Here is a 15,000-nt window from a genome sequence, read left to right as displayed (position 1 = left end):
TCCCTCGATTCATCATGCATCCCCGTCGTCCTTGCCGTCCCTTCCCTTGGCCCTGGATTCTTGCTGGTTCCATACAAAACGGTTTTGCAGATCGTTCTTCTCTCGGTCAACTGGAGGGACAGTGAGTCGGAGCCTCAGCTTCTTTTCAATGGTAGAATTATCTTAACGTCGTCTACCAAGCATCACAAGCAAAAAATCAAAGATATCATTGCCTGGTCGGAAGCCTCTTCCAATTTTTCTTTAATACTTTCAACTCATTTTCCTTCAAGATGGCTCGATTCACCTCTAAAAACGTTTAATCTTGCGCATGTCCAGCCAATTCTAAGGCAACGCCTGGATGGCTTAATTATGATACAGCATTTCGCAAACATGCAGCCGCCACTCGACTTGCGGATTGGTCCGTTAAAAATGTTCAGTTGTCTAAACTTCCATGCCCCTGGCTCCAGCGTTCGATATTCGTTCACGGAGCCAAGTGGGCGTTCCTCTGCAGTGGATTGCAACTCTTGGAATAAAGGTTTTTGCGTGGCGCCCTCTCGCACATGCCACTCTTCGTACATCACTGTTCTGTTTGTTCGTCCAACCATCAAGCCTTAAAGTGCCCTCAGCGCAAGAGGACTTCAACCAGATCCCCTAGCCCTAAGAGCTGAAGTGAAAATGATATTAGAGGTTCTCAATTTATGCTACCTCTGCTTCTTCTTTTTTTTTTTTTTTTTTTTTTTTTTGTGGGGGGGGGGGGGGGGGGTTGGGGAGAACAAGGCATCCGCTTACCAATGTCCTGAGATCCTTGTTTGATTTCTAAAAGGGACCAATCTGGAGGGTGGTACATGTATGTCATTTCTACTGTGGGTGTCGTGCTGCTGAGGTTGTTTAGCTTGATTGTGCCTTTGTTCGTCACCTGGTTGGTTTGCTCTGGTGTGTCCTTGTCTGTCGGCTGCAGTGAACCGTTTCCCATACTGGTCTCAGCCCATGCCCAGGGTTCCCCCTGGTTTGGCTGGGTTGCACTTTTCTGACATGGCAGTGGGTCTGTGTGTATATGCCCCGAATGATAACTGCCAGCCTACAGGCATCCCACCTACCTTGTGGAAAGCCTTAACTTGTCAGGCCTGGGGAGGGACTGCCTTGCCCTGGTGGCCTGGGGGTTGGCTTCCACTGACTACACACTGCCCTTGCAGGTTTGCTTGGCTTTGTTTGTCAGTTTTTGTTCTTGGGCCAGATGGCTCTGGCCCAGTGGTTCTCCATGTCCTGCTGGTGGGTTGACCCTTTGTCTGTTCGCTACCCATCTCTCCTCCTTGCTTTGCTCATCTCCCATCAGGGTTTCTTTGTCTTCCGTTCGTTCCATGCACTTTGATCTTAACCTTCCCGGCCCATTGGTTGGCTGCCTGCTGTTGCAGCTTGTCCTTCATAGGGTAAAGTGGACATGGGGATAAACCGGTTCCTCACATATTCCTATAACAGGCAGCTGAATTCTTGTTATATACAAGTCCCTCTCCTTTTTCAACCAAGATCATGAGATGTTCTGGGCTGCCTCCACCCTTACCTACTTTGGTTTCCTCCACTCCTTTGAATTTGCAGTTTCATCTTTGACAGCCTTCAACCCCCTCATCCACTTGATGGTCAGTAGCATTGCCGTGGATTCTTGCATCTCGACTTCCTGCCTTCAAATTAACATCAGGGTTTCCAGAACTCACCCTTTTCAGAAGAACTGCGACCTCCACAATTTGGCATGGGTCGTCCTCTGCTCTGTGCTAATTGTCTGCAGGTTATTGTCACGAACAAATCTGTCATGCATGTACGTGCTCGGTTGTTTACAATTCATTAATTTGCTAAAAATATAGTGCAAAAAAGTTGGATAATAAATAGCTTATTGTACAATTTAGTTTGTAGTATTTTGGCATATTTTTACTCGTCTCCTGTATTTTGACTCAGCCTTCAAGCTTGCCAAAACACAGTGACACTGACGTATAATATCCCACAATACTACACAAAGTGTTCAGTTTTTCTGTCATTGTAATGATGTAGCCTACTCTCAACACTAATGTTATTCCCTAGCCCAGGACTAAATTGTCCAATAAGATATACGGTATATTATATACTCACATATTTATCAGGGCCTGGTTCATTGTCATACACCACTGTTGCCTCCTCGTACGGAACCTTATGAAGGTTACTGTCATTTAAGGGTTTGGCTAAATATGATTTGAATTAACAAAAGTGGTTAATATTAAAAATTAAACAATTGTGAGAGTCAGTTAAATTAATTGCATGGGTTCGCACAACATGTACTCAGACACCAATATTGTTTTAATACACAAAATCCATTGCTAGTTATACATGCATGGCTGAGTTCATTCAACAAAAGGTGAAGGCCTTTTGTGATCTTAATTTAAAATGTTCTCAGGGAAGTTATGTTGAGCAATTATGAATACCAAATTTCAAACCTGGTTTGAAGAAAGGCTCTGGATTTCTTGGAACATAATATATATGCTTTGGACGTACTGGTAAGACCTTCATTTCGGCTGGCCTACAACAAAATGACAAGCCAAAGTTGACAGTCACTGCTCAGAAAATTAAATCCTCTTATTTACTGTTATGTACCAAATGTCAGGGCTGAACCAGGTTACAATGCGTCCTGTAAAGTCATAGCCTTCTTTTTTTTTTTAACTCAGTCCGTTACAAATATTATATTAATTAACCAATTTCTATGTTACTGCAAAAGCGAATCATTAAATTTGGTGGACAATAGCAAACTGATTACAGACAATGATCCACAATGATCAAGGAGGCAGTGTGGCCCAGTGGTGAGGGCGCTGGCCTTGAGATCCGGAGATCCCCGGTTCAAGACCTGCTCTGACCACTCGTTGAATTTGATCCTGGTAGTCCCTGGTTCAACCTCCCAGCTGCACTTGTACATGTAAATAGTCGACTGCTTTGCCTGGCCAGTTGGGATTCTTAACAGTTGTAATGTTGTTGTTCTGTTCCGTCATTTCGTTGTGTTTCATGGACCCTGAAAAGCCCCTATGGGAAGCGGTCAATTAAGTATGTATTGTATTGTTGTATTGTATTGTATTGTATTGTATTGTATTGTCTATCCAGGTCTCCAAAAATTAATTTTTGATATAAATATGTACTTCATGATAAAAACTAAGCAATTATAAAAGAATGACATTTCAATTGATCAATGTCACTTTCAACTTTGGTACTGAAGAACAAAATTACATCTCATACAAAAATAGAGTTAAAAGGCTAAGATATATATATATTGAAATATAGTAGGTAATAAACGTTATCCCACTGACACTTGAAACACCCTAGGACACCCTCAGTTGACGAGTAAAGTCGTCTGATGTTAGACAGTGTAAAATTTGTGAAGTCTCACTCCCAGGAGTCAATGGGTTAAAAATGCTAAATAAAAATGGCTTGATTCACATGAGGAGAATTTAAAGTGCTAAAACCATAATGGTTTGCTCTTAGAAATAAATCTTGTTTGTTTTAGTTCATCTTTCATCTTTCTTACCATCTTGGAGAAGACTCATGTTGACCTTTCTCCTTAAAAAATGCATATAAATTTCTTGGTTCTCTGAGTTTTGGAACCTAAAACAATAAAATGTATCTGTTACTCCACAAACTACTGTACGTACAATGCTGCTACTTACAATATAAGAGTATCAAGAAAGTTAATTAAGGTTTGCATCTCTCACACAATTCCTGTCAATCCAAGCATGTTTTTTTTTTTTTCCTAATTTTAAATTACATGTACAAAAACTGTAATTACTGTAGCTGCACTGAAAGAGGAATGGTTTCTACCTATTGTCAAAGTTCCACTACACCAGAGAAGAAGGAAGAAGGAATGTATCTTTCTAAGAAAGGATGCTGGACATTTTCTGCAACTAATGTACTAAAGACAAGTTTGGAAAAAAATCAGAAGCCAACTGGCCAACAGAATTGAGTCAAATCAGAAGCTGTAAGTCACACACATGCTGCCTATAAATTAGCTAAAATACCCTCGGGGAATTAAATCAGGAAATTAAACTTAAGGTACATTGTATCCAGTAAGGACAAAGGGGCACAACTTGGCTAAGGAGTGGTAATTTTTAACACACAAGATTTTTGGGTGGGACAGTAAGCCATTCTTCTCTACATTTCTTTTCTTTTCTTCTGCAGCTAAAATTGTGAAATGCAGGATTCATAGCTAAATTAGTATTTACAACAGTCATGAAGGAACAGCTCAAAAACATGCTTGATTAATCCATTAATTTTGAGTGTTATGAGTAGTGCCACTTTCAACAGATAACCCGAGATACTATTTACATAATTACATTAAATAATTTTACATACAAATTTGGGTACTTAATTGACTTACCCCACGGGGCTTTTCAGAGTCAATCAAATAATATTTAGCAACTAACCACCGAAGTGGAGGACTGGCGAGTAGTGGATATTTACTAAAGCGGTAAAGCGGCGAGGTAAATATCCAGCACTAGCTACCTCCACTTCGGTGAAATTAGTAATTTTTGTTTTAGTATACTTAATGTAACACAACAAGATGATTTTAACTGGTTTATTCGTGCAAAGATTACAACATTTTCGTGTGCAAATTCCGCGGGAATTGCTCGGAGGTGAACAGCAAAGGATATCAGGAGTTTGAGTAGCCAATCAGCGTGTGCGTTTGAGTCATTCTATCCACTGTTTCAGTACAAACTAAAAAATATTATTGGTCTGAGGTTTTAATTTCTCTATACCCTAACCTTCTTTCCCCCTTGATAGGTGAAAACAAGCTGCGTTGTGCGAGGCTCCTTGTCAACAAATCTGCAATCTAAGGGAAATGAGGATCATTATATTAGGGCAAGATACCAAGGGATATTTAACAAAGAACTGGGTCAAAAAAGGAAAGGAACCGCCTTGCCTTTGCACTGCACCTAATTAGTACCCACCTTATGACTCTCCAGTTCCCTAATTAACCCACTGGCACCTCAAACACCCTAGGACACCCCCAGTGGACAAGTAAAATCATCTCAGACCCAGGTTGCTGGAAGCATGATTAGTGCTAACCAGCGTTAAATACCATGGAAACCTGTAGGTTTTGATATCTCTTAATCAACGGTTAGCGCTAGTGAGCCTTTGACCAACTGGTCCCTGGCATTTAAGACAGAGTAAAATCTGTTAAGTGTCACTCCCAGGGATCAATGGATTCATAGATGACCCTAAATTTTGCTCAACATTTTTTCCTGTTACAGTATATACAAATCTGTCTACTACACTTCAGGGCCCGGTTGTTCAAAAGCCGATTAACGCTAATCCCAGATTAAAAATTAACCAAGGAGTCTATTTCTCTACTCCCAAGTGCTGTTCAACGCTGATATTCGGCAAAACGTTAGATTGGAAGAAGTCAATCTTGAAAAACAAAAATAAGCAAAAGAAGCTTTTACCAAAAAGTTAAAACTTGAAACAAAAGTTTACGCTAATCGTGGATTAAGTTAATCGGCTTTCGAACAACCGCGCCCAGTTCTTTTCTCGCAGCTCCCCCAATTTTTTTGTGTCCAACCTCAGTCAGCCTTAGACTGTAATCTTCCTGTCAGTACCATAATTTCTGGCCGACTACCTGCACAGCAGATTACCCAGACTTAAAGCAATTCAACCCTTTACTTGAAGACCACAAATGGTTTCAGGGTATGCACAACTCCCACCCCCAGAAAATTACATGTACATGTAGCCCTGGGTTGTTTGTACAAAATCCACCACCCCATGGATAAATCTGGCACTCTATGGATCAAGTGGATGCAACACAATTTTACCATTACTTATCATGACTTATGATGCAAAGCAGACTAGCTTAACTTACCGGATGGATTATTAAATAAGCTTACAGGGACTCCGGATCCAGACCTTTTCTTTATCACCTCATTATTTTCGTCACTTTGCGAGCTTTCATGAAAAATGTTATCTTTCATCGGTTCCTGAAGAACTTTAGTTCATGAAATTTTCACTACAACAAACTGCAGCCGTTATTCTGGGAATGACGAATTTCTTTACATCTGTGGACAATCGGGATCACACATCGGCGAGGCAGAGATTCACGAAATGAACATGTACGTCTCCAAACAGCACTCATGCATCACACCTCAAAAGATAGCGTTACTGTTGTAAGAAAACGGGATAGAATGACAACTCTTAAAAAATGACAGTGCCACACAATAACACAATAAGCGTCAAGTAGGTGCTTCTGGCCCAACAAAAAGTTTACAGTACGCAATTCAGTACGCAAATAAACAAAACATGAAAATATTAATGACGGACGAAGTACTTGACAAACTTACTACTGCGTTATGAACAAGTCTTTCTTAGTCCGATCACAGCTTTTAAGACACTAAAAAGACTCTGCTTCCTGCAATAGACCAGAAAACTTGTGCTAGTTCCTAGGAAACAGACGCACCCGAAATCGTTATGATAATTCAGTTCATACACCAACTCGACTGAGAAGTTTGAAAACATCGCCGCGGAAACAGACGCTTCTGACCCAGTCCCCTTCACCGAGTCGCCAGCTAATACGTCGTAACGTGGTCCGCAAGAGCCGTTGTATAACGCTTTGAAGTGTTCAGTTTTTCTGTCATCATAACGAGATGTAGCTTCATCTCGTCCCTAAAGCTATTCTTCTAGCCCAAGAATTGTAAAGGGTTAGTTAAAGTGCACTCCTACTTAAGCCCCTGGACTAGTGAGTTTCAAAATAAATTTACTGCAACCTTAATTAACTAGCCTAGTACATGTATATAAAGTAGGACCTTCAGGTCGGACCTTCATAATAAACCCATCAACTACTGCTGACCACCCCACCCCCCCCCCCCCCTTAAAATATACTAAGTCCCACTCCGAGGAGTCAACTAGCATATAGAAAAAACACCAATGACAACAGGTTAGGTCTTATACCTTTTTATTCCATTTAATAAATATTGATATTCTTAAATGTCACTGAAGAAATAAGAGGTTTCATGGGAGGTAGGAAGGACTGGAATACTTCCTAATGATTGACCTAGGTATATTTTTAACGGCCAAATTTTGGACTGGTATCTTGACCTTGTGGACCAGTGATTTGTTTTCCTTCATAGGCCACTGCCTAGTACTGCTGTACCAATATTAATCACCCTGGACAATCACGGTTGGCCAATAAAGCACTGCACTAAAATTTAGATTAGCAATGTGCTATCTTCTGTTCTTCGCCTCTCTTCGTCTGGCCAGCATAACAAGTTCATGATCAGGAGTCTCGGTTGCAAGAATAACTTCCCCCTTCATGTTACCAGGAGTTGTTCCTTGAGGGGTTTGAAACAGAAACTGAGTATTCTTCAGTTCTTTTAGCCTAAGTCTTTGCGATCTTCTGCATGGATTTCGCTTCTTGTCATCAATAGCCTTGCAATTTGATTTCAAAATGTGATTTTCACTCTCAAATTGTAATGCTGTAAACATATGTTCGTTTAAACTTGGTTCCAGGGATTTGACTTGCATAGCATCCTGCTTTTTTCGCCTCCCTCAGGCTTTTCTTGGTAGCAATGTTTCATTATTTTCTGTTTGACTTGGAAACTGCGAGATACCTGGAAAAAAGGATGATCACACATTGTTTATAAAGTCATTTCAAATACAGTTTTAATTGCATATCTTTGTCACTATAGCAACAGTAACATCACCTTATCTAGAGTATCACCTGTGAGATCCTCCATTAACTTCATTGAGGTTCATGAGGCAAGCCTCACCTATTAGGGAGCTTAAGCACGCGCGTTTTTGAGATGCGGACGGCAACCAGAAGAGAACATTTCCTTGCCAGGACAGCGGTATCTCCTAGATTTTTATACTAATCAGCTCTAATGGAGAAAAGATACTTAGCACTGTAAATGTGGTTGAGTGAAGACAAGTTGAAAGGGAAAACAGAGGTCACTTTCAGTTGCCATCCGCGTCTCAAAAACGCGCGTGCTTAAGGTCCCTATTAACAAGCTTGGTGAACTCTAACTTGACAACATCAACTACATCAACAGTCACATTGAGAATTTTAGCATACTAATTTCAACCAAGAATTGCAGGAATACATGTATCTTCTGGTTTAATTCGCATATGCTGTATTGAATGCTGCATTATTTTCTACTTGGCATGCATAGTCAATATATATGAGGTGTTGCACATAATTTATCTGAAGCTTCATGTTAAATGGGATGGTCTTCACAATATTCTGTATTTCAATGTTAGAGTTTACAAAATCGCATTCACCTTTATAATGGTCAATTAATTTACTCTTCTCCAACCACTAACCATGTTTCTAAGAAAATGAAATCAGCATGCTTCCATTTTTTTTTTAATTTCCAATTCTTTTGGGAGCCAAGATTTTACTGCATTGGTAAGCCGATTCAAGTATTTTTCTTCTTGTTTTTATATTGACACAATTAAGGGCTCTTTTTTGCAATGGTTATTACAATTGAGTAGCCCAAAGAAATTGTCTGTAAACAGGAATCTTGAATACTACACTTGAAAATTTGGAAAATCTGCGTGACTGGAGCATTAATAGACCAGAAGTGTAGCCATCACCATAGTAGTGTAGCAGCTCTCGTAACCTGTTATTATTTGGTATTGTAAGCAGCTTCTATTTATTGTTTTTAAGTCTAAGTCATTGTTTCAATTGGTTAGTCTCTTGTTTTCGGGTTAGCGTAGCGGACCAATTTAATACCCCTCGTTGGCAAATTAACTGAGCGATTAAATTTTGAGAGACAAGAAATTGCTATGGGCGTTTCAAACATATCAGTGGTCACATAATGCAGATAACCCAATCTCTAAATTTTAGGTAAACAGGAAAGAATATCCCGAGGATAATTACGATATCTCTGTCCCGTACACTCACCCATTTCAAAGCTTCTTTGTCATCCACGGGCAAAGATGACGCCAAGAAAGGTCTCCTCGCCGCTTGAACAGGAGTGCAATAATATTTGCGCCCATTTAAAGGACTCTCGATGAAATCTAAGGGTGGTTTGACGTGTATAGTAGGATCGCGTTTCTTCTGCTTTTTACGACCTCGTTCCGCCATGCTTTGAAAATTTCCGCCTCAACTGAGCGACCGCATTACCAAAGCAATGTGGGCTCACTTTTACTGCTGGCTTCCGGGAAGAGTTTTTTTTGTCTTCTCTCTAGCCATCTGCATGTATGATCCACTTCGTCGAAGATGTCCTTGCTGCACTACATAACTTATAAGCTTGTGGTCATCAGGGATCGAAGAATAGGCTTCATATATTACACTATTGCAGTTGCTATTGTGTTATACACATTAGCTGAGATATTTGTCAAGAAAGGATACCTTGAGGTTTGCTTTTATTTCTTCTTTTAGATAATTTTTTTTTTTTGCATTTCCAGGATGTTCTCGTAAAGACTCGAAAAATGTTAGAAACTATCTTCTTCATTATCATTGTTAACCAGGATCATTTTCAATGCCATCCCCACCACCACCACCACTGCAGTCATCATCATCATCATCATCATCATCATCAGTACCCGGTACTGAGCTTTTCTTTTTTTTTTTTTTTTTTTAATGTAGTTTGATACATCACCTGAATCTACCATGAGATTTCTGCTATCAGATCCAAGAGAGGATAATGACAGTGATAGTGGAGAAACATCTTCATTTGAAGGTTTAAGCTACTGTTGCAATCAAGGTAATTAATTATCAGTTAATAAGCAGCCAAGGTCCAACTCCCACAACAGTCATACACACACTCACGCCCACCCACCCATATGCAACTCTTATCTGGATCAATCAGCACTCTTATGTGCAGACTGACAACTTTGAAATAATTTCAAAGTTGTCGTTGCTGTCGCTGTTGTTCTGAGTAATTGTAAAAGGATAATTGGTTTAACTTGTTTTTACTTGGAACTATCTACAGCAAAAATATAGGATACTGTCCCAAAAATTACTTTTCATAATTTTTCAGTTATCTATTATCTCCTTGTCGTGCTTAAGGTGTTCAGCCGAGCAAATCATGTACACCATGCCGGTTTTTGGATGCAAAGCAGTTATCTTGGCCTGTGGAATCAGTTTGACAACTTTTGCAAAGGATTGCTGGCAAACAAGAATGCCTCATTTTCAGCGCTGGATAACCTACAGTTTAAAACAATAAGGTGACAATCAATTGTTTTGGTTTTTTTTAAAGGGGGTATTATGTGCATAGCAATCATTATTACCATGATATAACACTAATTGAAAGTAATGATAACAGTGATAATAAAATGAATAACTTGTTTTTTATACCACCAAATTAAAAAGCCTTCTCTCAAAGACGTGTCATGCGTGTTATGCTTGTTTCTGTTTCAGGTTATTAATTTGTATTGATTTAGTGACTGATCATCGTAATAGGATAACTTAGGTGGGCACGCCGTTTTTTCTAGTCTTTGGAGTTCTTCGACCACAAAGGGAGTTTTTGAACAAGCCCTCTGTTTTAAGTTTTTCATTCTTCTGTCCTGTATCGGTAGGAGTTGGACTATGTAAGTGACCTTACTTTTCAATGTTTTTTTTTACCTGTTCCACTTTTCTTCTTTCATTTGAACTAGGTTTCTTATATCAGTTTTCAATTTTGCTGTTGTAATTTTTCCACCACGTGCCATAAGATTGACTGTAATCGATGATGAATAAAGAGACCCATTAAATATTTTTTTACAATGATCGTGGCACTGAGGTAGAAATGACATCTCCTGATCAATCAGTACGTCGCAGTCGGGATTGCGACACATAGGTGCAGGCCACAACTTAATAAAATTAAGTGAAGCTATGATCTTCGCAGTTATAAATGCAATTTTTACAATTGCGTAGAGAAGCCTGAAAAATTCAGGACTTCAACGGGGTTTTGAACCTGTGACCTCACGATTCCGATGCAACTCTCTAACCAACTGAGCTATGAAGCCACTGACGTTGGGAGCTGGTTCTAATGGTCCCATGAGGAATGAATCAATGATGAAATGGTATATGAAATCAATCATATATGAACTGCGGATATGAAATCAAGTGAAGCTATGATCTTCCCAGTTATGAACGTAATTTTTACAATTGCGTAGAGAGTCCTGAATTTTTCAGGCTTCTCTACGCAATTGTAAAAATTGCGTTCATAACTGCGAAGATCATAGCTTCACTTGATTTCATATCCGCAGTTCATATGTGATTGATTTCATATACCATTTAATCATTAATAAAATTAATTAACAAAACAGAAGGATATCAAGAAATTTAAAATAGTCTTTTTTTAATGCCTAGAATGGCAATAATGATTGTTATTACGATATCATGTTAAACATTTGTGTTACTATGTGTTCTGGGGACTCAGCTTCAGGTTTTTGGAATAAAGATAGTTTACATGTCTTTGACAATCATCAGCTTGTAAAATCGGATCTACAAGCTATTTTTTTGCTGACAGCAGCATTTCAGTGCAAGGACAGCCAAATGTTTTTGGCACAAGTGCATATATGCAAAGATTCTTAACACAGTGCGCTTATCTTCTAGAGAAAACCTGTACTTCACTGCTTGGCCAGAGTCAATGTTGATCAAGATTGAACATGCTGTTTTGGCTACAAAGTTTTTCGGAGGTGGAGCTGACCTTGCAGCATCCCAAAGAAAAATGAGAGGATATCTTTTTGGACAAGATGGAAAAGTTTTGAGAAGGCAAAGTGCATTTCACTAAAATTTATGCAGTTTTTTATGTAATTACTGACAAATAAGAAAAGAGAAAGTAGAGGACAATATAGAATTTCTGTGTTCAAATCCCACTTCTTGGCTGTGCTTGTAGATAGTCAACTGGACTCTGCCTCCAACCAGTATGTTTAATTGTTGAGCATACTTTTATCATTTGCTTCCATTGGTGTACGTTTCACAAAATGCATGTAGCCTTGTTTCAACCCTACGCTATTTCTGAAAAGTGTTACGGTTTTAAAGGGGAAGTGTCACTCATTTTTTCAGTTACTGTAACAAAATGTTTTTGAAGGAATTAAGGAATGGAATGTTAGGGCTTCCCTTGTTTTGTAATGTATTTTGCATTTTAAATACCCATCTTTCAACATAATTTCCCTGTTTAAGTATAGTTCACACATTTGATTGCTGCATGCAATCCCCTCCTCCACAAACCCCTTAACAGGGGTTTACGTTGTGCATATTTTTTCAATATAATCATAACTTTGACATATTTTTGCATATTTTAAAGTTCTCTTATGGAGAGTCAAACCAGATGCTGTTAATAGACAATCAAATAGTCCAATCGATATGGCAATTAGCATTAATACATGATATAAATAACCAGTAATAAGTGTGGGAATAGGGCAGGCAATCCGGTTACATTAGATATCTGATAGCTTTGCTTTAGTGTCTGATTGGCTAGGAGAAATTATAGCATAAGATTTTCAGTCAAGCCTGGAAATACAAAAGGGTATAAAAGAAAAAAAAAATGTCTATTGTAAGTGAAAGATTCATTACCCAGCAAATAGCTTGACTCCTGGCTGCATTTTTGTTACAAGTGTGGTCTCATTCGCTCGGAAGTCCTTCAAGCTAATCTAGCCAGGTCAACCACATGCTTGCAGAGAAAGACTACAACAACCCAGAATTCAATCCCCTACCCTTTGTGAGCAGTGTGTGGGTTCTTTATTGTCCCACATTGATAGCAGCAAGGGTTGTGAGACATGTCATACGGTTTATATTCCTTATTCAAGAAGACTTGAAAGTCAAGGCATTTGCAGTTGTCGTTTAATACAAACTTAAGGCAGCATTTTGTCATCAGTTATTTTAAGATCCTGATTGGTCAGTGAGCTGGCCAAGGCCAACACCAAGTTTAAAACTCCCCTGAGCAGTGTTATTCATTTATTTAACTGTTCTCTTCATTGATGAAATGATATGAAATGAGTTAACGATTGTGTAGAGAAGCCTGAAAAAATTCGGGACTTCAACAGGGTTAGAATCCGTGACGTCGCGATACCGGTGCGATTCATTCATCACGGGACCATTAGAACTCACAAATGACCAGCTCTCAACGTCAGAGGCTTATTAATGGATGCCCACATATTGTGTAAGCCAATAGCCAATAGCATATGAATTCAGAAAAAGGGGTTTCGACAAAACACTGACCCCCGGTCAACTGACCCCGTATAAAATCAATGGAAAATGAATACTGGCCTCAACAACCCTTTTTAAACAGCATTTTTCAACAATATTTAAGTCTAAGCACCCATTTTAAAAAGGTTAGTTTTCGATTATTGTTGTGATGGCCGATTACTTCATGTAAGCTAACCTTTTTAAAATGGGTGCTTAGACTTACCGGTAAATATCGTTGAACAATGCTGTTTAAAAAGGGTTGTTGAGGCTTAAGTAAGCAGTATTCATTTTCCCATTGATTTTATAGGGGGCCAGTAGGGGGGGCCAGTAGGGGGGGTCAGTAAGGGGGTCAGTTGACCGGGGGTCAGTGTTTTGTCGAAACCCCAGAAAAAGTGTTCGTTGGGTACTCCTGGATTTTCGAGGCGCAAACCGCCTCTGAGCTGGCTACGCGAGCTTACGATCGAAATCTTAGTGTGCTGCCTTGACTTCGTCTTAGGACAGTGAAAACACGGAATTCCCGAAACGGTAAAATAAGCACCAAAATGCACAAGAATACACTAGAGGTGATTCAGTTTTATTCATTTTATTGAATCAACGTTAAATTGAGCGTTTTTTAAGGCTTCATAATCGACGGTATTTTATTTCTCATACAAAGTCTTATAACGCGTTTAAATTCTCAACGGCTGCCAGTAACGCAACACCGCTTTTGCACTCAAAGGTCATCTTCCCACTGGGCTAGTAATTAATTATTACACACTCTCCAGTGACGCGAATGTGGGCTGCCTATGGCCTAATCAGTAAATGAGTGCAATATTCATCGCACTATCTAGTTAAAAAGTGTAGTTAAATGAAACGTAAAATGAAAGCAAAAATGTTAAAAGAGTGCCTAGCACTGACTTTGAAGTCGAAAGTAACAGTTTGTTTTTGCTAATAAAGAGAGAGTCTTACATAGATGCCAAGACTCCAGCTTTCGGCTGGAGACTCCAGCTTTCACACTCAATCTCCAGCTCTCCAGCCAAGCAAGCAAAATCTCCAGCTGAGCTTGGGTTAACAAATATAAAATTATTGTTCCACAAACGTAAAACTGTTCATGATCTGCGAAATCGTGAAATCGACGAGAAATCAGTGGCAAATTGACGAGAAATCAAGAAATTCTAGACCCAGAGCCCGAAGTGACATGGTAAAATGTGTCATTAAATCAACTCAGAATGCAGGAAATGTGATCTAGGAGAACTCAGATTTAAAAATTTTCCCTTGGGGGGTGGGGGGGGGGGAAGAGCATCGCCCCGGACTCCCCTCGAAAAATTTGCGCCTTTGTTGCTCGCTCGGATTAGGCGCTCCATTAAATCTCCAGCGAGCCTCTCCCACAACTTGGCATCTATGGTCTTATCATGTGAAGTTGTTTATGTTGCGGGAGTTGTATTTTTCTTTGCGGGAATGAATGAAAGAACGAGACATACAATAAATGAATGAATGAATGTATACATACAATGAACGAATGAAAGGACGAGACATACAATTTACAATGCTAGCACGACCGTTTATCTGCTTCAATTCAGTAGGAAATTGACTGCCCTTCGTTGTTCCAGGCGAGCGCGCTCTCTCCATTTCTCTCTTTGTCGGAGAGAGCCTGCGTTTTAGGGTTTCTGCGTATCCGCGTAGCCACCTTCTTCACTCTATACGTGACTGCGTAGCCACACTTTTCAACATTACTTTTGGAGTGGCGGGGTATTCAAGGGTTAAGACCAGTATCGGTCAAAAAGATAAGGTAATTGCCAAGTCTTTCAGATGACTCATCATATTTGCATTCATTGTGTGGCGTCCTTTTGGAAACAGACGATGAATATTAACGATGCCAGTTTTCGAATGAATTTGACAAAGGGTGCGTTCGATTGACCCTATTCCAGAATAAG

General features: G+C 39.5%; 3 protein-coding genes across 7 annotated transcripts in view; 1 reads left to right on the top strand and 2 right to left on the bottom strand.

Moving 5' to 3' along the window:
• The window catches only part of LOC137970008 (cytosolic carboxypeptidase 2-like), a 71,785-nt gene that overhangs the window by 38,892 nt on the left and 17,893 nt on the right, over nt 1-15,000 (bottom strand). For 2 of the 3 annotated variants that reach the window (XM_068816452.1, XM_068816450.1), the window contains exons 1-6: nt 6,315-6,501; nt 5,840-6,135; nt 4,746-4,813; nt 3,515-3,591; nt 2,439-2,521; nt 2,098-2,186 (exon numbers count right to left, since the gene is read on the bottom strand). In XM_068816452.1, the coding sequence (XP_068672553.1) occupies nt 2,098-2,186; nt 2,439-2,521; nt 3,515-3,591; nt 4,746-4,813; nt 5,840-5,948 (426 nt within the window). In that variant the 5' untranslated portion in view covers nt 5,949-6,135; nt 6,315-6,501. Of the gene's footprint in view, nt 1-2,097; nt 2,187-2,438; nt 2,522-3,514; nt 3,592-4,745; nt 4,814-5,839; nt 6,136-6,314; nt 6,502-15,000 lie in introns of those variants that run through there. The other variant, XM_068816451.1, reaches the window with a different exon arrangement.
• LOC137970465 (uncharacterized) lies at nt 7,059-9,162 on the bottom strand. Its single transcript, XM_068816980.1, has 2 exons — nt 8,873-9,162; nt 7,059-7,500 (listed from the first exon to the last, which is right to left on the bottom strand). The coding sequence occupies exons 1-2, from the start codon at nt 9,053-9,055 to the stop codon at nt 7,195-7,197; spliced, it is 489 nt and encodes a 162-aa protein (XP_068673081.1). The 5' UTR covers nt 9,056-9,162; the 3' UTR covers nt 7,059-7,194.
• The window catches only part of LOC137970009 (P2X receptor C-like), an 11,422-nt gene continuing 5,541 nt past the window's right edge, over nt 9,120-15,000 (top strand). Inside the window, exons 1-4 of one of the 3 annotated variants that reach the window (XM_068816453.1) lie at nt 9,120-9,328; nt 9,560-9,677; nt 9,954-10,140; nt 11,513-11,833. In XM_068816453.1, coding sequence (XP_068672554.1) covers nt 9,191-9,328; nt 9,560-9,677; nt 9,954-10,140; nt 11,513-11,690 — 621 coding nt within the window. In that variant the 5' untranslated portion in view covers nt 9,120-9,190 and the 3' untranslated portion in view covers nt 11,691-11,833. Of the gene's footprint in view, nt 9,329-9,559; nt 9,678-9,953; nt 10,141-11,512; nt 11,834-15,000 lie in introns of those variants that run through there. The other 2 variants (XM_068816454.1, XM_068816455.1) reach the window with 2 other exon arrangements.

Source organism: Montipora foliosa, chromosome 9 (assembly GCF_036669935.1).
Source record: "Montipora foliosa isolate CH-2021 chromosome 9, ASM3666993v2, whole genome shotgun sequence".
NCBI lineage: Eukaryota > Metazoa > Cnidaria > Anthozoa > Scleractinia > Acroporidae > Montipora > Montipora foliosa.
Note: the sequence above shows the minus strand (reverse complement) of the source record. Positions and strands in the feature narration are given on the sequence as shown.

Excerpts from the sequence above, each read along its gene's own strand:
- LOC137970465 (XM_068816980.1), bottom strand. The coding sequence starts at position 9,055 with ATGGCGGAACGAGGTCGTAAAAAGCAGAAGAAACGCGATCCTACTATA. Across the intron at positions 7,501-8,872 it reads ACAAAGAAGCTTTGAAATGG|GATGCTATGCAAGTCAAATC; the intron begins GTGAGTGTACGG and ends CGAAAAAAGCAG.